Genomic DNA, 26,631 nt, shown 5'->3' on the forward strand with positions numbered 1-26,631 from the left:
CACAGAATTTGGCTACATTTAATGTAGTCTTGGGATTCTTATCCTCTAGCAGTAGTTTTAAACTATGGTGTTCCGATACTTTCCTGGACTTTTGCAAAACAGGTGTAATAAAAGTCAAACGTATATCCTCATAAAAACGGCAACGTAATAGTACGTGTGGAGCAGTTTCAATTTCCAATGAGCCACAAGGGCAGACCTGTGCTGTATATGGTTTACCCTCAAATCTGCCCTGAAGTAAGGCAGAAGGGAGAACGTTGAATCTGGCGAGGGCAAAATACCGTCTGTATTTTGGTACCTGAAGACCTGACAGATAATTAGCTGGAGAGAAACCTCTCCCATGGTCCCTTATTGCTGGGTGTTTGATCATTTCGCTCATGTGGCATTGTAATTCTACGTCCCAGATATGCTGGCGAATTGTAGTCCTAGCTTTCTCGAAGCCTGTCGCTATCAGGGTCTGCTGTGGGATCCCCAAGCCTTTAAGCTTTTCCAGCAGTGTAGCTTTCCATTTGGATTGGTAGGTATCTAATAAGGTTAAAGGTGCCAGCCCAACCGGGAAGAAAATAAGCTTTAGCCAATAATGAATCTTCAATATCCAAATCCGAGTACCAATAGGAATTTGCCCAACCTCCAAACGGACCGCTATGTTGGATACGCAAGAGGGTATCCCCAGCAGGCAGCGGAAAAACTTAGTTTGGAATGCCTCTAGGAGAGTAAGGTTTTTAAAGCTGCAGATCTGGGATCCATATAACAATTGTGATAGTATTTTGGCAGCAAAGACCTGGGAGGCTGCCGGTATGTGTTGGCCCCCTTTCCCATAGAAGAATCTTATTAACGCTTTGGTAGATCTTTTTGCATTTGCAATAGTATTATTAATCTGAAAGCGCCAGGAGCCCCTTTCCTGGAAGGTTACATCCAGGTATTTAAAGGTTGGTACCCGTTCTATTGAGCGATTGTCTATTCTCCATTTGTGCCTCCTCCTTTTTTTAGAGAACACCATGACTTTGGATTTGTTGTAGTTAATTGTTAGTTGTTCGATGCTGCAGTATTTAGTAAAAGATCTCAAAAGTTTTCTTAATCCAACGCAAGAAAAAGAAATTAAAACTGTGTCATCTGCATATAAAAGGACCGGGAGGGGCGTACCAGCCAATTTGGGGGGGGGGTGGGCATTTTCTTTCTCCATATTTCCTACTAACGAGTTGATATAGAAGTTAAATAGAGTAGGCGCAAGGACACACCCTTGCCTGACCCCCTGGTGGATTTGGATTTCCTTGGATAGGTGGCCCAGTCGGTCACACCTTACCCGGATCCGTGTATTTTCATATAGACTGTGGATGAGATACAGTAGGCGTTTGTTTATATTTGCGGCGCTTAGCTTTCCCCAAAGCCTGTCCCTCGGTATTAAATCAAAAGCAGATTTGAAATCTATAAAGTTCACGTATAGGGAACCTCCTTTTCTTGATGTATATTTCTCCGCAAGATGTTGGAGAACAAGGCCCTGGTCTAAGGTTGACCGATTTGCCCTAAAACCAGCCCGTGCTTCTGAAAGAATGTGGTCTTGTTCCAGCCAGTCCACTAATTTGTCGCATAGGTGGGCAGCGTACAGTTTGCTAATGATACTAAGGAGGCTGATTGGCCTGTAATTAGCCGGGTCTGATCGGCTTCCTTTCTTGAATAAAGGGATGATGATTGCTAATCCCCAGTCCTCAGGGATAGTGGCCGATTGATCTATGCTGGTAAATAGGGCAGCTAACACAGGAGCCCACCATTCAACATTAGCCTTGAGGAGTTCCGGAGTAATGTTGTCTACGCCGGGGGCGGAGCATGTTTGACTTCTGAAAAAAGTTCGCAAACGGGAACACTTACTTCTAGGTTTGCAGTATTTGGGTTCCAAGTTGTTTGAGTACCAAGGCATTTGAGAACCAAGGTAGCACTGTATTGTTACGCAAGTGGGGGTACATCATTGGAAGTTACCCAGAAGGACGTGGACCAGTCTTGAAAGTGGCAGATGAGCCTGAACAAGCTGCACAGTCTTTATATAGCCAATCTAGGTTTATGATAGCAGAGATCCAGATCAGTGTTTCCAGCCTAAGACGTCATTGTTTCTGTTACTGATTCACATCTTCCAACGTGGATGTAGATCAGGTGCTTCAAGCAAATTTATCCCAGAGACACATGAAGTGATGCTGCTAAACACATCAAAACTGTGCTTAGTTCCCTGCACTGAAGCAGTGTGTATATGCTATTGTATTAAATTAGAATGCCCAGTAGGTGATTGCTTTTGTTCAGAAGCTCAGTCTCTCTATATAAAATTAATAATTTTCCTCAGCAGCTATGCTGCCTAAGCAAAGTTTAGCCTAAAACAATTCTTCTACTCACATTATAAACCCATGAAAATAGGGGGCTTATAATGCGAAGGCAGCTAGACCTTTAACAATAGCGTCATGAAAGACGCTGCTATAATTAATGATACTTCAGGAAGATTTATGGGCCTCAGACGGAGATAAAACAGAAATATCATTGCTTCTTTGCCTCCCATCATTTTATCCTCTATAAAATTTTATGTGAAATAAGTCAAATGAAAAATGTAAGCTCTTAATCTTTTCCTCGAGTCCCATCTATTACTTGATGAACACTTTTGTAGAATAAATTAGAGCTTTTTATTTCTTATGTATGCACCATTTTGTATTTGAAAAGCAGAGGGAAAGACATTGTTGGGCTGGCTAAGGCACCATCCATAGTATGGATAGTGGGGAAATGGAAAAGCAAAAACTTCGGTTGCGATATATTCTTTGATTTTTGGTAAAATCTTCCCTGAAATTATTTTACAATCAAGCAGTCGATAGGACTGGCCCTTTGCTGGACAGTTTAGCTCTGGACAATGGTGAATTTTCAGAAATCCCAGAGTAAACCTTATCATCCAGTTACTGCTGCTGCTGCTACTACTACTACTACTAGGAAGCAAGAGTCAGGAACAAAAGTAGAGACAAATATAGGAAATGATTTAAACAAGTGAAATGCTTTAGCAAATATTCTAAATCATAATATGCTCAGTATCAATAGCAGTAAGAGATGAAAACTGAAAGCAGAACTACACAGGGGCAGAATAGAGATAATGGTGAATGAGCAAGAGAAGAGATTAGGGCTGCCACACAAAGTAGAGATAGAACTCTTTACAGTGGACAAGTATTACTAAGTCTTCTTTTGTGTTGGGATAGCAGAAAAACAGGCATTAATCAGGCCCTTCCAAACATGAAGGTAAAGGGACCCCTGACCATTAGGTCCAGTTGTGTCCGACTCTGGGGTTGCGGCGCTCATCTCGCTTTATTGGCCGAGGGAGCCAGCGTACAGCTTCTGGGTCATGTGGCCAGCATGACTAAGCCGCTTCTGGCGAACCAGAGCAGCACAAAGAAATGCTGTTTACCTTCCCGCCGGAGTGGTACCTATTTATCTACTTGCACTTTGATGTGCTTTCGAACTGCTAGGTGGGCAGAAGCAGGGACTGAGCAACGGGAGCTTACCCCGTCGTGGGGATTCAAACCGCCGACCTTCTGATCGGCAAGTCCTATGCTCTGTGGTTTAACCCACAGTGCCACATAACACATGTGGGAGAAATTCCACCTGTGAGGCACTGCAGGAAACAACTAAGGGAACTCAAGTGGTCCAGAGCACTAATGCTGAACCACAGCACCCCCTCCCCTACATTATTCATAACACTGTCTCACATAAGTTACATTACTGGTGAGGACCCAGCAGCCTAGGCACTGCATTCATTCATTCATTCAGTGCAGCCTAGGCACTGAATTTAGAATCTGAGTTCTCCTTAATGACACACATCAATTCTTTATAGAAGCAAACTTTACTGGGGTTATTTAAGTAACAACAGAAAAAGGTCCTGTAGCCCAATGCAATATAAATGAGTAAAACAAATTAGAAGTTCAGGGACCCTTGGAGTATAGAACCAGTACACACTAAAGTAAGAAAGGCTTTCCCAGCTAACATTAGCATATACCTTTCTCTCCAACCTCAAACCACCCAGTCCCAGCACTGCATCCAGGCACCAGCTTAAAAGTTGGGCGTCATCATTGTGCCCCAAGCCTAATGACTATTCCCGATAGCATCATATACACATTAAAGGTAAAGGACCCCTGGGCAGTTAAGTCCAGTCAAACTTGACTAGGGGGTGCAGACCTCATCTCGCTTCAGGCTGAGGGAGCTGTCGTCCGCAGTCAGCTTTCCGGGTTATGTGGCCAAAATTACTAAACCGCTTCTGGCACAACAGGACACTGTGATGAGTGCCAGAGCACATGGAAATGCCGCATTGGGGGTGGAATAGTGCCCTGCTGGTCATACTCTCATACAGAGTGTATTAAAAATTGTGATTTATAAAATAATAAAACTTTTTTTAAAAAAGTAAACACCAAGTTTCTCTAGAATAATAACTTATTTAATAGTATTTAATCTGAGTACAAGTATGCAAGCCTTACACTCAATTTCAGAACTGAATTAATGCCTCCTACCAGATACATTGAGCTAAAGGAGGCTCTTCAATGTAAATGAACCAATTTGATCATTTCTCAGGATTCTTTTCCACTCTACCTACCAAGCACAGGCACTTCATATTCACTTTATAGTGAAAATAAACTGCTCCAGTTCATCCAGTAATTATCACACTTTTCTTCAACCTGTCAGTTATGAGCTTTTCATTTTTGCTACTTTGTTTTTGTGAGTGTGGGGCTGGTCTAAAGCAGAGTAAATCAGAAAGGAGCAACTCTGGAAAGAAAAGGAGGCAATGTGCTGTGTGCAGGTTTCTTATATACTCACATTGAGCTTCACAAATACCATGGCAGATAGTCATAAGGCAGGCCCTATAGATGGGAATATATAGGTAGGTAAAAAAGGAAAACACATTCAGTGCAACAAATAAATGCTACACCTGGTTGTAAAAATGAAACAACAGTGCAAAAATGCACCATTTACTTGAAACTGAACACAAGTCATTGCTCAAATTTGTACCATTGATCATCAGGTATATGAAGAAGTTTCCATGAGAAACTTGATTTAAATAGGTTTCTCACTAAATTACCTTGATTGAAATCAGTTCTGCCTGCTTTTACAACTTCTGTCCATAAACTGTGAGAAATCCTGGCGAATGAGCTGGAGACAAGCAAATGGTCTGACAGTGGAACAAATTGATGGTAGTCCTCCCTTGTTGAAGGTCTTCAGAGAAGGAACTGGACAGTCAACTTTTGCAGATGCTCCAGTTCTGGATTTCCTGTTTTGAGATTAGAGTATGTATGTGCGTGGAGTAGGTGGCCTATGATGCTTCCTTCAACCAGCGGTGGAGTGTATCTTCCTAGTGCCCAGAGTGGGCCCACAAGGTGATGTGAGGAGGATGCAACAGGGCAGGCACACGCCCTTCCAATCATCCCCGAAGCAATCCCCCCCCCATTACCCTGCCCACGCTACACCACTGACTCATACTAAGCATTACCTCTTGGTTCCTCCTTGGTGAATCTCAACATGTTCTCCACCTTATTCCACGAGGAGAACTGGCTAGATCAAGCATATAGGAAGAGGACAATTCAAGGACCATTCAGTATGTCAGAATCAGCATGCAACTGCAGATTTTTGCAGTTCTTTCAGTATAACTAGCAACCTGTGTAAGCTGAAAGGGTGCTTCACGACTCCCTGTAACACCACAAAAGCAGATTATGGGGTAGGTTGCCCATTTCCTGTGGGAAGCCAGCATGCTGGAACAGTGCATGGATCTGGGTTCTCTTGTTGCTATAGAGCATTGGCTGCACCAGTGGGATTCTCCGTGATAGCGGGCTCTAGAATGTTTTCTAAATATATGCTGTAACATTCCTTTGAACTGATCCTGCCCACAGAGCTTGGTGGCTAACTAGGTTTTCAGCCCATCTATTATTGATCATGCCTCTTAAGTCTGCAGGAGATTACTTTAACATAAGATTATTGCTGCTCTGCATTGTCTGACTTTTAAGTTTCGGAAGCAGAATTGATCTTTGATGTGTTTTAAGTCTATAGTAATTTGAAGCTCAAACGGACTGACTGCAGCTTTATGGGAACAAAGCTATTGGAACATGATAGACCTTGCCATGACAGGGCTTCCTCTGACCTAATTTTTCTTCTGGGCTTATCTTTTTCATTCATCAAAGTTGCACAAAGCCTTTGGAAAGCTGGGTTTCAATGGAAACACCTGCAAAACTCTGAAAGCCGCCTCATAAGTGGGTTTCTGTTTTTCTACCACCAAATATACTATGTCTAAATGTGCTGTTTTGCAGTTTCTACACCCCCTTTTGTTGAAACTAATGAGTCACGATTAGAGTAATGCTTTTCTGTGACTTCAAAACCATTTTGCTTAATGAGGTACTAAGTCTTTATAATTAGGCCCAGAAGGGAACTGGGACATGGCCCCTTAAGAGCAATAATTATTTAGGTTATTTATGGTAATAAAATGTAGAAAATAGGAATGCTTCCTCAGAATGTGGCTATTTATTCTTTTACATATTGCCTAACAGGCAATTACCCTATTAATGCAACGTTTTGTTGCTAAAGACATTAATTGAAATGTAAATTAAATGTAAATTGGCTAATTAAATTGATATGTAATGAACTTGTCATGCAGGCCTCTGAGATCAGATGCATTTGGCTAATAAACAAGTATTACTGAAGTACAATTGTGCCAGTAGAGTTTAAGTTGCATAAGCACTGCCTTTATATGTAGCCTCAATATCAAGTGGTTTGCAATGAGTGGTTACAATGAGATGTTTGAACTTTAGTAATATGACTCTTCGTGTGCAGCAAACTCCTGTGCAGTTTCAGTGGAGTTGTTAATTTCCTTCCTTAATTTTTTGGGTGGTCGATAGAGTTAAGCGCTGAATGTTTTCTGGGCCACTGACGGAGCCCACTGAGCAGTAGTCGAGAGAACTGTGGGACTTTATGAAGAAACTCTCTATGAAGAATGAAAACTTAGCATTTATATTGCACTTCATAGTGCTTTGCATACATATTCTCAGCAAACCTTGAAATTTTCACAGGCAAGCCAATATTTATTAATCCCAGAAGGCCTGATCCAGAGGCTCTAGCTGGGGCAAAATGCTGCAGCTAAGCTGTTGATGGAGACAGACAATTGCCAGCTGATAACTCGGGTGCTCAAAAGCTTCCACTGGCTGCACATATGCTGCTGGGCCAAATTCAAGGCTCTTATATTATTTTACAAGGCCTTTAACAACTTGGGTCCAACTTGGGACTGCCTGTTAGTGGTTCCCCATGGCTTGGATGCAGAGTTTATATCCACCAGTTGCTTGTGTTCAGTGTTGTGGGCCCAGTTTGATGGAACGTTTTTCCAGCTGAGGTCAGACGGACCCTCTCCCTGTTGAATTTCCTGGGCCTTTTATTGCAGCAGGTATTTGAACTGATTTTATAGTTTTAACTCATTTTTAGTCTCCTGTACACTGACTATAATTAAGCAGTATGCAAGCTGTTGAAATTAAACCAATAAATAAACTAACTCTCTTTCATTAGAAGTTTCTAAGCAGAGTCTGGACAGTCTTATCAGGGATCCTGTCGCAGTGGGTTCCAAAGGGCTAGTGGCTGTTGCTTAGATTAGGCTAAAAAGTTGCTTATACTTTCAGAAACCTCTAAATAAGTCAAGACAGACTCAGAAATCTCTTATGAGTTCTATTTCCCATCACTTGCTATGTGATAGCTGGAGATGTCAGGGATCAAAGCTGGGGGTTTTTTGCATGCAGAGTGTTTGCTCTGCCACTGAGCTGTTTCCATCCCTACACTCACTGTACACTTTGCCATTGCCAAAGTGCCTGTACCCGCTTGCTAACTGTCGATGCCATTTTTATTTTATCCATATCAGGCTCTGTTCAGAAGATCAAACCTAAAAATGGTCATAGCAGAAATGAACCATGGTGGTGGCTGGGAGGTCAAGGGGAGGCAGAATCAGAAGACACTTGCATTGGGTAGCAGGTAAAGGTAAAGAGACCCCTGACCATTAGGACCAGTCGTGACCGACTCCGGGGTTGCGGCGCTTATCTCGCTTTATTGGCTGAGGGAGCTGGCGTACAGCTTCCTGGTCATGTGGCCAGCATGACTAAGCCACTTCTGGCGAACCAGAGCAGCACACGGAAATGCCGTTTACCTTCCCGCCGGAGCGGTACCTATTTATCTACTTGCACTTTGATGTGCTTTCGAACTGCTAGGTTGGCAGGAGCTGGGACTGAACAACGGGAGCTCACTCCGTCGCAGGGATTTGAACCGCGGACCTTCTGATTGGCAAGTCCTAGGCTCTGTGGTTTAACCCACAGTGCCACCTGCTTTCCAAATATGTGAAAATGATGATGATTTTATTATTTGTATCCCACCTATCTGTATCCCACTCTGGGCGGCTTCCACCAAATATAAAAGCATGCTAAAACATGGGAGATAAAAAACTTTCCTATACAAGACTGCCTTCAGATGCCTTCCAAAAGTTGTATAGTTATCTGTCTCCTTGACATCTGATGGGAGGGCGTTCCACAGGGACTCTCAATAAAACAGGCGCATGGATACAGGGGAGCACATGCCACTGATCCCAAATCCCAGCATTTCTTTCTTTCTTTCTGTATCCTTTCGGGGGGGGGGGTTGTTATTTGAGCCGGAGAATCTCTGCCGCTTCAAAATCAGCCTCTCAAATTAAAAAGAAGCATGGTTAGAAAATGGATCAGCTGGCTGCATCTATGGTAATGAGCGTAAAACGTATGCAGTCCAGTCACTTTGCTTGTCCTGTATCATATCTTTCAGCAGGCTAATTTTCCAGGCTGAAATGCACAGAGGATTTTGGTTCAGTGGGTTTAACTGAAGCGCAGCTATCTGGAAATGGCAGCGTTATCTACTATAAAGTAATGCCTTTCATTTGATCTCCTATTTTAGGCTAGGCTAGCAAAGTCTTAAATGCCTGGAAAAGTATCTCATCATACGCTGGTCCTCAGGTAGGTCATCTAGTCCAAGGCTGCCAAGTCATTTTCCAGCACCAGTTTCTGAGATGACCCGAGATGTTAACAATCTCCCTTCTCGTTGTGCTGCACAACCGCATTTTGTGAACAGGAAATCATTTTCCCCTTCATTTTTTAATTTGAGGAGCAACCTGCCTTCCTAGAGTTCCAGTTCTTCTGGGAGTATTTAGAAACACACACACTCCAATTTATACAGCTACCGGTATCTTGTTTTCCATTATATACCTTCAAAGTGCTCACAATATGAAATATATTCCATGGGTGAAGAAATAGTAGACAACATTGGCCTACAGTACAAATTAATTGTGAGGAGGAATTGAATGAGAATTTGAAAATAATAAAGCTTGGCCACTTTGGAGTATTCAAAGTAGTTCACATATATTTAAATATAGGAAAGCACTCTCCTAAGGGTCCCAAGCATTAACTGAGCAGTATTCAGGTTAAGTGCATTTATTAAAATGTTCAACATGCACACTACTGCTTGTCATCCCGAGGTCTTACTCTTGCATAGGGATGTGGATGGCGCTGTGGTCTAAACCACTGAGCCTCTTGGGCTTGCTGATCAAAAGGTCGGCGGTTCAAAGAAGGGGGATCTCTTTTGGACTGTTTAAACCTGCAGAAGTGAGTTTAAAGCAAAGTAACTTCCCACCGTCCTGATCCTGGAGCGGGATGTCAGGACTGACGTTTTGAAGCTCATTGACCAGAGACAAACGTTTTTGACAGATAGTTAAAGGAAGAGAAACATAGTGATTCCATTGTTTCCTTTCGCACTTTAAAGGAACAAATATTGACAAAATATCTCAAAAAGGATGTTTTGTTGCAAGAACAAATAGAAGTTCTCCCCCTAGAGGGAGACTGTGAAACTGTAACTAATTCCAGTGAGCTTGCAGCTGTCTCAGATTACAATCGTGGGAAAGGACTTGTGACCTTGTGGGACAATGTATCCAGAGGCTCTGCTGTGTGCTCTCTGTAAAACAAGTGCCCTACTGGAACAGTTAAGTGAGAAGATGGATTTGATGACTAATGCGGCCAGAATTTTTGAACAGGCAGTGGGAAACTATGTGGAGCCCACCCAGGGATTAGATCAGGAGTGTGTCCTGACAGAGCAGATGAGAGAAGAGGATGTTGCTGAATCATGGGCGTCAGAGATGGAGGGAGCTGCAGCCTTGCAGGAACAAGAGCTTTTGATTTGGAAAGATAAAGTTTGGATTGATTTGGAAATGGGGGGTTGGATAGAGTCCCCTATGCAAGGATGTTTGGGCTTTCCGAGTCTGGCAATGGGCCGTGAGATGTTTGGAGCTGTGGGGGCTCTCAATTTTGGAGGGATTCTGAAACATCTTCCTAAAAACCACATGGAGTTGAGTCTGGACTATGGAAAAGGGGCTGATTTGTTGAAAAGGGTCAAAAACATAATCAAGCTGGAGTTCCCACGAGTGAAAGGAGAATATGAAGAAGAGCTGCGGAAGGGACCTGGAAGAGATTTAAGGGCCTCGGATATAAGGTTGCCAGGTTAATGCGCTAGATCGATGGGATAAAAAGGACTGACAAAACCCGGGACCAGGAGGAAGGGACGCTGGATGAAGATTGGATTGTTTTTATTTCTCTGTTTATTATCAGGATTGTTTTATAAAATTGATGAATGTTAGAAAAATGTTGGAACAAAATTATTTGGCTCTAGCAAAAATGTTTAAAGAATTAGGCAAGAATATTATGGTTGTGAGAAGTCGGTAAAAATAAGATTTAAGTTTTAAGTTTTTAAGGTTTTCTATAAGATAAGATGAAAATAGATTAAGGTAACGTAATGATAGAATACTATGAAATATGGAAAGGATTTGCTGCATAATTAATAACCAGGATACAAAAAAAGGAAGGAGGAGGAGGTCTAAGAAAGAAGGTGATGAGACTTGGGGATTTGAGAATGATGGACTTATTTTTGTTTGTCTGCGGTGTATTTTTGTTTTTTGAATGTGGTTTGTTTTTTCTTTGTTTTTTCTATTTTCTTTTTCTGCTTTGTTTTTTCTTTGTAATTTCAAAAATTTTCAATAAATATCATATTAAAAAAAAAAAAGGTCGGCGGTTCGAATCCCCGCGACGGGGTGAGCTCCTGTTGCTTGGTCTCAGCTCCTGCCAGCCTAGCAGTTTGAAAGCACGCCAGTGCAAGTAGATAAATAGGTACCGCTGTGGCGGGAAGGTAAACGGCATTTCCGTGCACTCTGGTTTCCTTCACGGTGTTCCATTGCACCAGAAGCGGTTTAGTCATTCTGGCCACACAACCTGGAAAGCTGCCTGTGGACAAATACCGGCTCCCTTGGCCTGAAAGCAAGATGAGCGCTGCAACCCCATAGTCACCTTTGGCTGGACTTAACCATTCAGGGTTCCTTTACCTTTTACCTTACTCTTGCATCTGTCTTTCCCACCCTTCCTGCCAGTCCCCTGCCCCCCCCCATCTTCCACAGGAGGGAAATATTGCCTTGGGAAAAGGGTTAACAGGTAAGGGAGAGCAAAAGAGTGGATCAGGCAAGTGGACAAGGCGACATCCTGCATGAAGTGTTGGACACACAATCCCTAAGACTGGGAGAGGGCCTTTTTGGTGGTGGGCCCTGTTTATGGAATGCTTTCCCCAGAGAGGATTGCCCGATGCCTACTCTTGCTATCGTTCTGTCACCAAGTGAAGACCATTAAACATTCTCCATGGTCTGAATTTTAAAACCAAAATATTATTACAGTGGTACCTTGGGATGCGAATGGGATCCATTCCAGAGCCCCGTTCGCATCCTGAACAGAACGTAAGACGCGACAGTGCGTTTGCGTTTCACTACTTCCGCGCATGCGTGTGATGTTATTTTGACCGTCTGCGCATGCGCGAGCAGCGAAACCCGGAAGTAACACGCTCCATTACTTCCGGGTCACCGCAGAGCGCAACCCGAAAATACTTATCCTGAAGCGTATTTATCCCAAGGTATGACTGTACTTCCAGTTGTTTGCCCACTGGTTTGGCTTTTATATTTATTTATATATTGCTTTTTTCATTGTGTAAATCACTCTGAGGCTATTTATATTGAAGGAGAGGTTTTGATAATACCATGTACATCTTCAAACTGGGTGTATTCCTCACTCCTATACTCAGAAGTAGAAGTGGGAAATTTGGATGGCTCAGCTAATGTGGCAACAGCTTCACTTGCCAACACAGGGTGTCTTCCTTACCTTTTCAGTCTTTACACCTCAATCCAAACCACTCCTGTCTCTGCAGTGGAAATGAGGAGCAGGGAGTATTCCCATAGCTCAGGTCCTTTAGCTGTATAGCTGGTCATGCTTGATTATGATCTTCGCACGGTAGGTAGATAGTTTGCATCAGTCTAAAGCTCACTTTGGTTCCTTCCATTTCATTTCCACTAATGGCATCTTGACGTGCACTTTATGGTGTCTTCAGTTCTTTCAAAGATATAGATTTTTGGAGAAACGGCCAGTAAACGTAGTTAGGAAATCCATTGCACTCTTGCAATATCATTAATCAAACATACATCATCACTCCCCACAGCCCTTCAGGGTGTGACCTTTGTTCAGTTCCTTACCCCCACACCCTCTACAGGCATTAAATAAATCAGTCCAAGCACAAAGTCAGTCAGCTTCTGATCCTGATATTACTTTAGCTGATTTGTTTCCACCAGGTGTCCCTAAATGGTTAACATCTGCGGTTTCCAGAGAGAGAAACGTGATGAACACAGCAAGAGGGTAAGAGCTGATTAAAATTCATCCTGCTATATCATCCATAAATAAGAAATAAAGATGAGAAGAAAGAAAGAGACATGTCTGTGATTAATCAATCTTAAAATGGTCACTGCCTGCTTCCTGCTTTTCATACAAATGCAGCTCACATACAGACCCCCAAAGAGTGGCAAGCATATTGCTTTTATTAGCCAGAAATATGAAATTCAACAAATATCAGGTATTTTATTCAGATGCACACTCAAACAGTGTTATAAATCACAACATCATCAAACTATGCAAAGTCAAGTATTAACGATCTGGGTCTCCATTCAGCTGCTGATAGTATTGACATGTTAGGGAAAGCTGAAAGTCTTCATTGATTAGTCCATGTGATTAACCAGTTGATTAATCACAAATTCAAGGAGCCTTTTCAATGAGAGCTATCCCCAGGGGTTGCAGTGCTGATAGCATCGTGATGAATCTGTGATCTCTTGAATTAAGCCATGTGTTTTGATGATGTTCTAAACAAGGAGCTGCCAGGGTTATTTAAGTAAAGGTAAACTAATCTACGCTAAGAGGATCCTGTTCTGCTATCAGTTACACATAGCCACATGTTGAAATGGTGGGCAGGGTTGCAAATAAGAGATGCTGTAATCTTGATTGTGCAGTCAATTTGCCCAATTAAAAAGATAAAATGCAAAAGAGTGAACTGATTTGAAAGATCATCAGTTTATTGCACAGTGTTGCAATGTTCAACCCAGTGAATTAGAATGAGAAAATTCTACAAATCCTAGAATAATAGAATTGCACAGTTGGAGTCTACCCCAAGGGTCATCTAGCCAAACCCCCTGCAAAGCAGGAATCTCAACTGGATCATACACAACAGATGGCCCTCCAACCTCTGCTTAAGAACTTCCAAGGTAGGAGAATCCACAGCCTCCCAAGGGAATTTGTTCCACTGACTAACACCTCTTACTGTCAGAAAGTTCTTTCTGATGTCTAGTTAGAATCTCCGTTCTTGTAACTTGAACCTATCCAAGTTTGCTTCATCTTCCATGTGGCAGCCCTTTAGGGATTTGAAGATGGCTACCATATCTCTTCTCAGTCTCCTCTTTACCAGGCTAAACATACCCAGCTTCCTCAACTGCTCCCCATAAGGCTTGGTTTCCAGACCCCTGGTCATCTTGATTGTTCTCCTCTGCACATGGTTCCAGCTTGTCTATATCCTTCTTAAATTGCGGTGCCCAGAACTGGACACAGTATTGCAGGTGTGGTCTGACCAAGGCAGAATAGAGTGGGACTATTACTTCCCTTGATCTAGATACTTTTCTTCTATTGATGCAGCCTAGAATAGCGTTAGCTGTTTTTGCTGTTGCATCACACTGTTGACTCATGTTAAGCTTGTGGTCTACTGAGACCCCACGTCCTTTTCACATGTACTACTGGCAAGCCAAGTGTCCTCCATCTTATATTTATGCAGCTGATTCTCCTTGCCTAAGTATCTTCCATGCTCCAGGTCATGGATCTCGTCACAAGTGCACACATCCTTTACATATAATGCTACTACTCCTCCCTTCCTGTTTGATCTGTATCTTTTGAGCAGCTTATACCTCTCAATTTCTAGATTCCAGTCATGGGTCTCATCCCACCAGGTTTCAGTAATGCCTAGGTTAGTTGATCAAAAGAGGAAAATGAAACCTAGCTTCCAGATATCAGTGTCCCTAGCTGGCTGCCTATGATTTTTTTGATTCCTGGTTCTTGTCCTACTGTTGCCCCTGGTCAAACCAAAAACCCAAACTAAAAACCCAACACTCACCCACAGCATCTGTTTATAACACAAATCTTCCAAACTGCCTTCAACTCTGAGAAAAATATAACCAGCCTGGATCCCATTTAATCATCTTCTTCATCATCCATATTCATCATAGAAGGAATGGGTATCTTTCATATTTTAAGGTAACCAAAACTCCCTGTGACATCTGAACTGGGGAGACTGGCTTCTTTGAACTATGGTTTGAGAATAAAGTCAGGTCCTGAAAACATGGTTTAATCCTGGCTTGTTCTCATTAATGAACAGTAGATTTGCAGCAGCTTGCTCACATAGTAGAAAGCCATAGTTTCCCATTACATGTGGAGCGAGCGAGTGAGAGAAAACGATCTCTGAACAATGTTGTGTTTGCACTATCTCCAGGTAAGGCAGCAGGCATGCTTTTTTATTTCTGAACTTGCAGCTGTATATATATTGTTTCTTTTTAGGTTATAGCAGTTCACAGTGGTTTCCAGCAGATGAACTATTCAATTACTTCAGGGCTTTTCCATTTGTAATAGTATGGAGCAGTGATAGCCAGAAGACTTCACCTGTCTTTTAGAGATAGCCAGACTGGCAATTTGAAACTGTTCATTTTATCCACACCAGTAAATTTCATAAAATGGTTATAGAAAGATTCCTTTTCTGTCTGCAGAACCTTCTCCCGGGAATTCCATATACAATATTGTCGGAGCCGTAATGGACACAACCTGAGATTGCATTAATGTTCCCCTAGCAAAAGAGTCAACTCATTTTGTGTTTCTGTAACAGGTTTGCAGCTTGGCGGTAAAGGTGCTTGATGGTGTGATAGGACAAAAAGAATAATTTTAAATGAAGGCCACCCCACCCTGTCACTGAAAAGTGCCTAATTCCACCATCACAGAGAGTCCAATTCAAGCTAAGACTATCTGTGCTTGGGGGTTATGGTAGGATTTTTTTGTCAGAAGAGCAGAATGCACAGAAAACAAAGTAATTTTATTTTTTTAAAAAAATATATATGGTGAAACGTCATCTTTAGTGGTTCACCTTTGGGTCACATACTGTTTGCTTAACCCCTTCATCAATAATAACACCAGTGGAACAATCGAGTTGTAAAATTAAGAGGGACCTCAGATGCTTATTGATTTACCCCCTGTACTGTTCCTAAAATGTCTCTTGCTTTTTCTTAGAAACTCTTTATTGGTGAAGATTCCACACCCTTGTTAGGTACCTCATTTTACTGCCCATATATAACCCCTAACACTCTGCCTTTTGTTCTCCTATGTAGCAGCTAGGTTGGGTGGGGTGAGGTGAGGAAAGGCCCACCCATTAGTTCTATGGCACAGAGCAACCTATTTGGTTATGCAAAATCCAGGTCCTTAGCTAGCCAGCCAAAGCCATTACTTTGACAAAGGAACTGATTTGGCAAAGTTCCTTTTGTATATTTTACGCTCACAGATAGAGGATTGCAGGCTCAGAAAGGGGAACCAGGGTTCCATCCAGATTAACCCCACCCCAAGTCATAACAGTAACTAAGAGAAAATATGTATTTCTGTACCACCATCTCACAAAATATCAGAGCAGTATACAACATAACTAAAAACAATATAAATAATCATTAAGGTAAAGGTAAAGGGACCCCTGACCATTAGGTCCAGTCGTGGCCGACTCTGGGGTTGCGGTGCTCATCTCGCTTTATTGGCCGAGGGAGCCGGCGTACAGCTTCCGCGTCATGTGGCCAGCATGACTAAGCCGCTTCTGGCGAACCAGAGCAGCGCACGAAAACGCCATTTACCTTCCCGTCGGAGCGGTACCTATTTATCTACTTGTATTTTGACGTGCTTTCAAACTGCTAGGTTGGCAGGAGCAGGGACCGAGCAACGGGAGCTCACCCCATCACGGGGATTTGAACTGCCAACCTTCTGATTGGCAAGTCCTAGGCTCTGTGGTTTAACCCACAGCGCCACCCGGGTCCCTTTTAAATAATCATTAAAGCAAGTTGCTAATTTAAAAGCTGTCAAGGCCTGTTGGCATGAAAAAGTGTTCAAGAGATACCTGAAAGTCAAAAGCGAGTGTGTTTGCAGAATCTCTTCTGGAACAGCCTTCCACAGCATGGGAACTAAATGTCCAACTTCTAGTGGTGGCCAGTCAGTCCTTTGTAACACAGTGCCACACATGTACATGTCAGAACACCTTAATCAGCTTTCCTTTTTTGTGAGCTCTTTCACCAGCAAGCATGGGAGAAGTACCACCAGGAAGCCAAAAGAGATGGATGGAAGAATACTGATTTTGAGGGACTTGTGATCTTCCACCCGGAAATGCCCCGTTTAAATAAGAAGCTAGTCCACACTGCAAATTAATGCCAGTTGGTAGACAGCCAAGTTCCTTTTTGCATATTTGGACAGTTTTGCTATGAGTGATCTGCAGTCTTCACTGCAAATGGTGACCTGCTTTAACAACCAAGAAACAGACCGTGATAAAGCTAAGAAGTTGTGCGATAGCATGACTGAAGGCACAGGATACAAGGGAGAAATGGGAATGAGGGAAGAGTGCAGAGTGCAGAGGAGAGCAGGGGCAGAAGTGAAGACCCAAAGGTACTCAGAGCAAGAAGAGCCGAGGGACTTCAGAAAGAAAGGAGGGAGCAATTGATCGGAAAGGGAATTTGAGCTAAGCAACCCCCTCAACTACAGCCCCGCTTTGAAGCTACATTTCCATAAAATTCCCCACTATATGGCCTGTATTACACTTAAATACAGTTGTTTTCACATGCACACAGTGTTACTATTTCTGACAGTGAATTTCAAGTTCTAGTGGCATATGCTGGGAAACAACTCAATACATGCATCAAGGAAAAATGAAATAATGGGCTTACCTACATTGCCTGTATAGAGTTGAAACTTCCTGCAGAGCTTGTCGATCAGAAGATGCAAAAGGAACTGCATACTCGTTCAGGAAATCATGCTTTTGCCTATATTGCAGTTGTTGACAGTCCAGGGATCTGCTTTCGTTGCAAGGTGACCCATGAATTCATTCAGTAATGAGGGAAAGTAGTCCTGCACATGTTCAGAGACTTTTTTTTTTTGCTTCACAACACATGTTCAGCAGTAGTACTGAAAACTAATTCCAGGACTCAGAGCTGTTGTCTGAAATTAAATCTAGCAGCTCTGCCTATATCCAGAGGCACTTTGAAAGTTTGGATAGGCGTCATGGCATTCTACTACAAACAGGAAGTTCTTTCCAGGGCCAAGGTTTGGTTCAAATTGAGTCCTGAGTTTACCAGTGCTATCGACCCCTATGGAATTTAACAAATTAGGCTGCTATATAGCATAACCTTGCTTATTTTGCATCACATACAGTGGTACCTCAGGTTAAGTACTTAATTCGTTCCGGAGGTCCGTACTTAACCTGAAACTGTTCTTAACCTGAAGCACCACTTTAGCTAATGGGGCTTCCTGCTGCCACCGCGCCGCTGGAGCCCGATTTCTGTTCTCATCCTGAAGCAAAGTTCTTAACCTGAAGCACTATTTCTGGGTTGGCGGAGTCTGTAACCTGAAGCGTATGTAACCTTGAAGCGTATGTAACCCGAGGTACCACTGTATTTTGAATGGACTATTTGGGCTTTGTTGGAAGTTCAGCATTTTTTGCCGTTACTGTTACCCCCAAAAAAAGTTTAGGTCTCTGAACATGGACAAAAGTCTGGAGCAAACAGCACAGAGCCATGGTAAAGAACTGTGCATATAGAGGCCATTCTCTCTAAGCAATGAATTTCCTGTCCTTCGCTTCTTTTACTTTTCCAGTAGATGCTATACGGTCACCTGCAACTTTTAACACTGATGAGGACTAGAAACAATTTTTGAAAAAATAATAATAATGAAAGCCAACTTTCAATATTTCTCAGGAATCCACACTTGGAGCAAGAAGCAGATTCTGTATAGTATATTTTCAAGGCAAAATGTTAGTAGAAACATTTGCGAAGAAGACTGCAAAAACAGTTGGGGGAAGGAAATGAAGTTCTGTGGAATGGAGATGTAGTTCCCACAGATCTCAATCTGTGCTGTTCCCTTGATGTAAAGAAGAAGTTAGAAGAGGTGGAAGCATTTCAATTGATTGAAAGAAGAATTTTGAAGGCGTGAAGGAGAAGAAAACTGAAAAATGGCACCCAGCCTGTAATGAGGAGGGATGGTGGTTACACGCAAACAAGTTAGGGTAGAAGATACAAGGGAAGAAGAAAAAATACAATTTTATTTATTTAAAGCCTTTTTATACTGCTCTTGCACACCAAGAGTCTCCCAAAGTGGCTTGCAAGACTCAGATTCTACCTCAGGTTCATAATCTAAAAGACACAATGCTGAAAGAGAAGAGCTGGCTCAGAGGCCCTGAGGTACTAGTCCTCTTACTAGCCTGTAGGAATGACTGCAAATGACAATTGAGGGAAGAGCTTGATGGAGCTGGTTTTTCAACAGAGCAGACATAGCTATGCTGAATTAAAGCTGGCATTAAGTGATTCAAAATACATTAAGACAGAATAACAAAGGTGGGTTAATGAAACAGATAAGAAGACATTACACAACATGGCTTCTGTGTACAATTTAGCTGAGGTTATGGTGTGGGGTCTGACCTATAATCAGACCCTTAGGACCCCTTTCCCCCATATGAACCAACCTGGACCTTGAGATCAACATCTGAGGCCCTTCTCTGTGTGTCCACCTCCCAAGGAGACTCACCTGGCATCGACGGTGTTGTCCTCCTGGCACCTGGAAAACCCAGTTTTATTTTCTTGGGCATTTGGACAGCACCGATGGTTTGGCCATTTCTTCTGGTGTTCATCCTTATATTATTTATTTAATTATTTTATGCTGCCGGGTGATTTTTTGGGTGAACACTTTTAGCATATTTGGTTTTAGTGGATTTTTTATTATATATTATGGATATTCTCTGTAAATTATTTCGGGACTGCTTTCGTGTGAAGTCATACATACATTGAATAAATCTCATCTAACCAAGTGAAAAGCAGCAGCAGTAAAGCTCTTATTTGCCTTTGGTAACTAAGTGAGCCTGCCAATCAATGAAGAAACATGAGCATGGACCAAAATAAAAAATAAAAGCAACAGTTGCATTTAACTCTTTATTAAGTGCTCCAAGAGCAAGTCTTGTGTATAACATAGTACAGATTTCCTCAACCTGGTGCCTTCCAAATGCTTTGTCCTGCAACTCCCATCAGCTTGAGGCAGTACAATCGTTTTAATCGAAAGCATTTGGAGGGTACCAAATTGAAGACTGACATGACATAGCATAACATAAGTAACATAACATAACAAACTCCATTCAGAAAGCAGCAGCAAACTTTGCAAGTATTTTGATTCCATCAACATGTTGAATGGACACACACATATCAACCAACTTTGAAAATATTCAACTGAAACCTTACAAAACTCAAACACAGTATCAGTAGTTTCACGCACAAGGCTCCCTCTGCCTGCTTTTTAATCCATACTGGTAAGAGGTCATTTTGATTATCAAGCTTTCTTTGCGAGTCATTACTTTGCATATATTCTAGAGGAGCCAAGAGTAGATACATTGGCATTCAGTAGACGTATTACAGGAGTTTCCCTTTTCCTACAAGGATTTCTCTTTCCCCTTTCCCCCCTGAAAATTCTGCACCTGATTCCTCAATCTTTTCTGGAGGTTTCAGGGATGCTCCAGAGCAGATTGGTGCTGGTACTGAAAGGAACAGGAAAGGAGGGGGGGTTCATTTACTCCTGTCCACACAAACTTGGATATCACCCACTCTTTAGATATTAAAGATGACACATCACAGTGTCCTAGGGAATATTGCCAGGACCTGTATCCATGTGAATTAACCCCTTTAACACTTGCAAATGATATATGTCTTATGCAATAAATGTAGAGATTACCTAGCATTGTGGAAAGCTTTCTTCGGTTTGCTCAGTGTTTCGAAAAGCTCTTAACATGGCAGGAAGTAATTTGTTGGTTTGCTTTTGAGGGAAAAGGCTTGTGATTAATCAACCAATAACAAAATCAACAGTAGCATTTGCAAGTAAAGTAGCATCTCCCCCTCCCCCCTTTCAAAAATGATTGGCTGGAAAGAGAAAGGGAAGCCATTTTGAATCCAGTTTTGTTGTCCCAGCTTCTCTGAAGGGTTTATCGTTTTAGTGCTTTATGATGAGTGCGTGGGTTCCTTAAGAGTTGCCTGAGTTCTCTTCTCAGTCTTAGTGGAAGGTTGGTTATTCCCTTGAGCCCGATGGTAGGAACATCTATTGGAAGATGCTTTTTCCTTCCTGCCAACAAATGAAGACAACAAGATATACTGGTAAAATACATTCCAGTGTTGACAGTGCTGCATATGTGGAATGATCCTATGAAAATACTTGGGAAGAATCTCAGAGCCCAATTGTTTGCTGCCAGGAAAATCCCAAAGAAAGATATAATTTGTTTAAAAAGCTCAAAATGAGCCCTATTCAGGCACTGAACAAACACAGAGAGAAAGCTATTCTAGCCATACAATTTATTCCTTCTGTCTCTTGTTATAGGGATAGCACTCACAGTTTTCTTTTAACAAGACAGCACAACACAGCACAACACAGGAGACTTGCGGTGTCTTTGTAATACTTGTCTTATTTGCAAATGGAATACCACAGCAAGCTAGAAGCAAATCAACACCCGTAAAGGATGCACCTAGTCTGCTAACCCTGCCTTAGATTCCCAAAGGGCAGCTTTAACTTCTGTAATATTGCAAATTAGATCCTCCCAGTTTATATTGATTCCATCCTGAAGAGGGGCAGGGAACGGCCTTCCAGGCTTCTATATTTAGAATCTGAGACTCTCTCCAGACCACACCCCTCATTGGCACTGTACCAATATTTTGTACCAGTTTCTTTGCTTGCCACGGTAAGAACTTAAAGTGATATGATTAGTGAGGTGATATTTCTTGGTAGCACCATAAGCCTTATGGCTTAAGATAAACACATGAAGCACACTTCCTAAAAGGTTGCTCCTTCATTATGTATGATCTCGCAGCATCAGATAACATAGGCATGCAGAGTACGAAAGAAGAGGGGAAAACACAGTGACTTATTTAAAATCAAGTTGATGGGTGGGTGGAAATTTTCTTGGGGACGATAGCAGAACATGTGGGTTATCCCTGCTAAACTGAAACACCTGGGACTTTAACCGTGTGGTGCAAAGCAGAGATTTCATTGCCTGTCAGCCAACGATTCTTCATCTCAAAGAGAGAGCAGGATAAGGCATTATCATTACATAGAGGGTCGGAACAGTTCCTGGTGCTCCTCCTACTGAGATGAAGAGGTTAACTGCCCAACTTTTCCTTCTCTTGTGCTTCTGCCGAAAGGCACAGCCTCAATTTGTGTGTTTGCTGCATCTGCATCCATGCAGCCTGTGCGCAAAATATGGGGCTGCATTGTTCCAGACGGCATTTTGATTTCTAAAGCCCTTGACAGGGTAATTGTTGTAATAGGGTATTTTGGTGAGCCCTCTGCTTGAGGCTGTCCAAGCAATGCAAATCTCTCTCATTTCTGTAAATGGATCCCTTTCACTGAGCCCACGCAAATGTGTCACAGTTTAAAACTGAAAGGGTTTTATTTTTCTGCCTCCAGCAGCAGCTACAAGCATTGAGATCTGCAATTAAAATGTGCAGACGCATGTAGGAGTAAAACTGACAGATTATAATTATCAATAGACAAGGGGGGAAACAAAAATTAATTTCTGAGGCAAAACATATAATTTGCCTTTAAACGGTAATAGCTATTCCATTCCTCATGCAATTTACTGCTCGACAAAATCAGACTTAAGTTGTTTGGGATTCCAGCATCTCTCCCCTGCCCCAAATTACATTGACCTATGGGAGTGTGATGTGGGCTTTCAAGTGGATGTCAGTGGACAGTATATGAAAATGCAAAGATAGCAGATAGCAGAGGCTATGGGTGCAAGCCAACTGGTGGTCCTAGTAGTAGTGTAACTGGAGAATCTGCTAATGGGGGTGAAGGGAAAGTATCTCACAATTACCTCTCCGCCCTGCAGCCCCAAAGGTTTCTGATAATCTGTTCTGGAGGGGTGGGATAACGCAATGCAAGAGAGCATCTCAGATAGCAACACTTGCTTTGAATAGGGTGGGGGGACAGTGCCATGTGTGTGAGGCAGTTTCCTATAGGCTTGTAGTGTGTGTGTGTGTGTGTGTGTGTGTGTGTGTGTGTGTCAGATCAATTGGAACTGCTTTTCTCACCGTTCTGAATGGCACAGGCCTCACTCCTGCAAGAGAAGTGCAATTGCTGTACAAATGTAATTTTTAAAAATGCAATGCAAATTTTATAAATGTAATAGAGGGATAGAGGGATAACCTTTCAACAGAGGAAATGCTTAGGAACAAAGAATGGTAATGGACCTGAGGATAGCTCTGTTGGTAATGTGAGGGTGCAGTGCATATCTTACAATGAACAGATTTTTTTAAAATCCCCGAAATGATACAGCATTGCTCTTGATGGAGAGGCAATCTTGCCCTTCTTTGTTTTTAAAAGCCTGCATGAGAACTTGTGTGATAAATCAAGTCAGCACTCACTCACTGTTATAAACTGTAGCGATGGAGATGGGTCACAGGATTGTGCCTAATCCTCAGTGATATCACAGATACTGTATTGTTAAAAAGGCACTCATGATGGTCTTAGAGGAATGCACAGATGTCTTTCACAGGACATGGCACTTGTGATTTGGGGAATGGGTTTCAGATCCAGGTTATGGAATCTGAAGGAAGGTTCCCCCAAAGCCCAAATACTTCCCTTGATCTCACACGCTGGTATCACTTCGTATTGACTAGGGGCAAAATGACAAAATTATGACACTCAACCAATAGACTTTCCCCTTTCTACCTCACACAAATAGCTTCTTTAAAAAAAAATGTGTGGCATCTTATGCTGCTGAAATGTAAACCTTAATACTCGAGTCACTTCCTTATCATCAGAAGTAGAAGAATGTGTATTTTATGAAAATACTCTCAGTCTGTGATGACATTTAATTAAATTGGATTTACTAAATGGTTCAGAAAGCCTGTTTTCCAATTAACTGAAGCGTTTCACAGGCAGGCTATTTCTCTACCTGCTGTGGTGTCTTAACAGCACAGGGATGGTGCTCAGGCTCAAAGATTTACCAAGGCCAGGCCCTTCTCGAAGCACTGTGCCAGAAGCTAAAATAGAAAGAGGGACATGCTCTGATCTTATCTTGCCGATTCTAGTGTAAGAAATACAGCTGATATAATCACGGAAAGATTTCAGAATTATCTGTCTACAGGCGAAATATGATTTGCTCAGTATTTCTGTAGTGGCTGACTGTATATGGATGGACCATGAGCTGCATGTAATACAAACACATCAGAGATTGTGTAGCTGAGAGAAGTGTATTTTGTTTTGTCAAATTCTGCTGCTTCACAATGCATCTGTGATCACTCTTGGCTGCGAGGTGGGGCAAAGTAAAAGGTGCAGAGGTGTCGCAGCCCGAGTGCAGGTTCAGTGAAAGAAACGATAGCAGCATCGTGAAAATGCACAAAAGCTGGAGATTCAATAATCCACCCCCCATTCTCACACTCTGGTGGTTTTGTTTCATCAGTCTCAATAATCACCTCATTCCATTCCATATGAGTTTGTCTGTGAATCCCTCTCAATGGTGGAGCCCCTTCTGTCTTCAGAGTTGTGGTGAGGGTGCACAAGAGACAAGATCTTTTTATATGGTGCCTAGACTGTGGAACAGTGCCCCAAGAGTGGTATTCCTGCCCCATCACAGCCCCATCTTTTAGGTAAGCAGTCAAGCTTACATCATTCCAGAAAATTTGTAAGGAATTGTGACCTTATGTCACTGTTTCTGTCTGTTGCAGTTTTTTCTTGGAAGATATGTTTTTGTACTGTTTTATAGTTTTATGGCAAGCTTCCTCGGATATCAGCTTACAGAAAAGAAGGGCATAAATTGTAGCAGCAAAGAAACACTTATTATTTATTTGTATGTTTATATTTTGCATTTCTTCCGTCATTGAGCTCATGGTGGTATAGGTGGGGTTTCCAGATCCAGATCTACTTATTTCAAGTGAGATACCTTCATTATTATTTGTCTACATGCCTTCAGGGATGGAGAACTTGTGGCACTCCATATGTTGCTAGAGAACATCATCCCTGCCCTGACCATGCGTGAAAAAGGACCAAGCTGGCTGAGTTCCAATTGCAGCTCTTGGGTTACAGGTTGCCCACCCCTGGCCTACCACTTCCCAATCATTAGTACTTGTGTGAGAGCATAGCCTTCACCCTCTCAGTTATGTCATTTAAATACACATACTAGGCTTGCCGATCAGAAGGTCGGCGGTTCGAATCCCCGCAATGGGATGAGCTCCCGTTGCTCGGTCCCTGCTCCTGCCAACCTAGCAGTTTGAAAGCACGTCAAAGCGCAAGTAGATAAATAGGTACCGCTTCGGCAGGAAGGTAAACGGTGTTTCCGTGCGCTGCTCTGGTTTGCCAGAAGCAGCTTAGTCATGCTGGCCACATGACCCGGAAGCTGTACGCCAGCTCCCTCGGCCAATAAAGTGAGATGAGTGCCACAACTCCAGAGTCATCCGTGACTGGACCTAATGGTCAGGGGTCCCTTTACCTTTTACTGAACTCAGAAAGCTTGGGAAAGTAATTTGTTATTAGGGAGGCAGGTCGCTAAGCAAGTGCATGTATCCCTGGAGGTTTTTAAGGAGCTCTTCCTGAAGAAGCGGTTACCCAGGGAGTAAAACTGAGTTTTTAATAATACTAGCAACATTTAAAAAAAAAAATTGTGGAAAGCAAGCTCATCAACGATTCCATCACACACACACACCACTGTATCACTGCCATTCAGGAACAATAGATACCACATTCTGGAGATTTCATGCTAAATCAGGATGGCTTTGCTAGGTACACAACTGACCACGTTTACCGTAATTACATTAAAAAAAGGTAAAGAATTCATTTTCAAAAAAGCCAGATGCATTTTGAAACCTACCATGTACTTGAGATTGGTGCCAGTGGCCTCTCTGTGATGCTGTTTAGTCTGTAGTAATCCAAAAAGGTTCTGGCCACATTCCTTCCTAGTTTCATATCTAAGTGTCTAATTAAGGAGAATTGCTTAAAAGAGTTTTTTAAAATCCAAACCAGCTGCAAAGGTAAATTACAGTGATATGATGCATAAGGAAATTTGAGATTAATACTCCAATAGATCTGACCTTAATATTTATTAACAGGTTTACAAGTGTCATAATTGGGTATCACTTTTGTTCAAACCAAGTAATATGTTGCTAAAATTGTAACGTATGCTCCCATTTGGATTACCTCATGCACACTCATGTGACTTGGCTACTCTGAAGAGGATGCTCAACTCCTGAAAGGAAATGTTATGTACAGCTTGATTATGTATCACCGTTACATAACCTACTGAACCAAACACCCTGTCCCTCCAGCAAACACCAATGATTGTCCATGATTTTGTATGCACTTCCATTTTGTGCACACATACATTATATTATTAGCTTTTCGTCCATTCTGAAACTTAAATCTATTTGTGTCTTGTACAAATGCAGTTATCAGTAATTACCTGATGCAATTTCCAGTAGTGGGAAATTCCATAAGTATAACATTTCAGGGTTTCCAGGCATCTTATGTAAAGATGCCAACTTCTAAATGAAGCATTTGTTATTACCCGCCTACTCACATTAGGGATATCAAAACAAATGAATTTAAGATGCAGAGTTCACACTCTGTGGGGGGAAATATCTCTGCTCATTATTTTTTCTTCAAATGGAGAAGATGACTAATGTGAAATCATGTAAAGTCTTAGCTCTGTGGCTGAAAGCTGGAAGTATTATACAGAGAAACTAATCCAAGAGGTTTGTAAATGAGTTACAGTCTAATTGTAGAAATGACCCTGAAGCCTATGCAGGATTATTATTCAACTGGGGCAAAGGGAGACAAAGTAGCAGAAATACCTTATATATATATATATATATATATATATATATATATATATATATATATATATTCAGAATCAACTTTTATTAGCAAGAATGTGCCAGGTTCACCT

The 26,631-nt window shown here is 42.0% G+C and overlaps 1 protein-coding gene and 1 long non-coding RNA gene across 3 annotated transcripts in view; one reads left to right on the plus strand and one right to left on the minus strand.

Annotated features, from left to right (window-relative positions):
• The window catches only part of LOC308586558, a 77,946-nt gene that overhangs the window by 8,003 nt on the left and 43,312 nt on the right, over window positions 1–26,631 (plus strand). The gene's annotated exons all lie outside the window — the stretch shown is intronic.
• The window catches only part of LOC308586515 (BEN domain-containing protein 5-like), a 753,040-nt gene continuing 746,082 nt past the window's right edge, over window positions 19,674–26,631 (minus strand). The window contains exons 12-13 of the mRNA XM_081193192.1: window positions 25,558–25,654; window positions 19,674–20,819 (exon numbers count right to left, since the gene is read on the minus strand). Of these exons, the coding sequence (XP_081049318.1) occupies window positions 20,699–20,819; window positions 25,558–25,654 (218 nt within the window). The 3' untranslated portion in view covers window positions 19,674–20,698. The remainder of the gene's footprint in view (window positions 20,820–25,557; window positions 25,655–26,631) is intronic.

The sequence above is a fragment of the Podarcis bocagei genome (genome assembly GCF_964188305.1).
Source record: "Podarcis bocagei genome assembly, chromosome: 5".
NCBI classification, from domain to species: domain Eukaryota; kingdom Metazoa; phylum Chordata; class Lepidosauria; order Squamata; family Lacertidae; genus Podarcis; species Podarcis bocagei.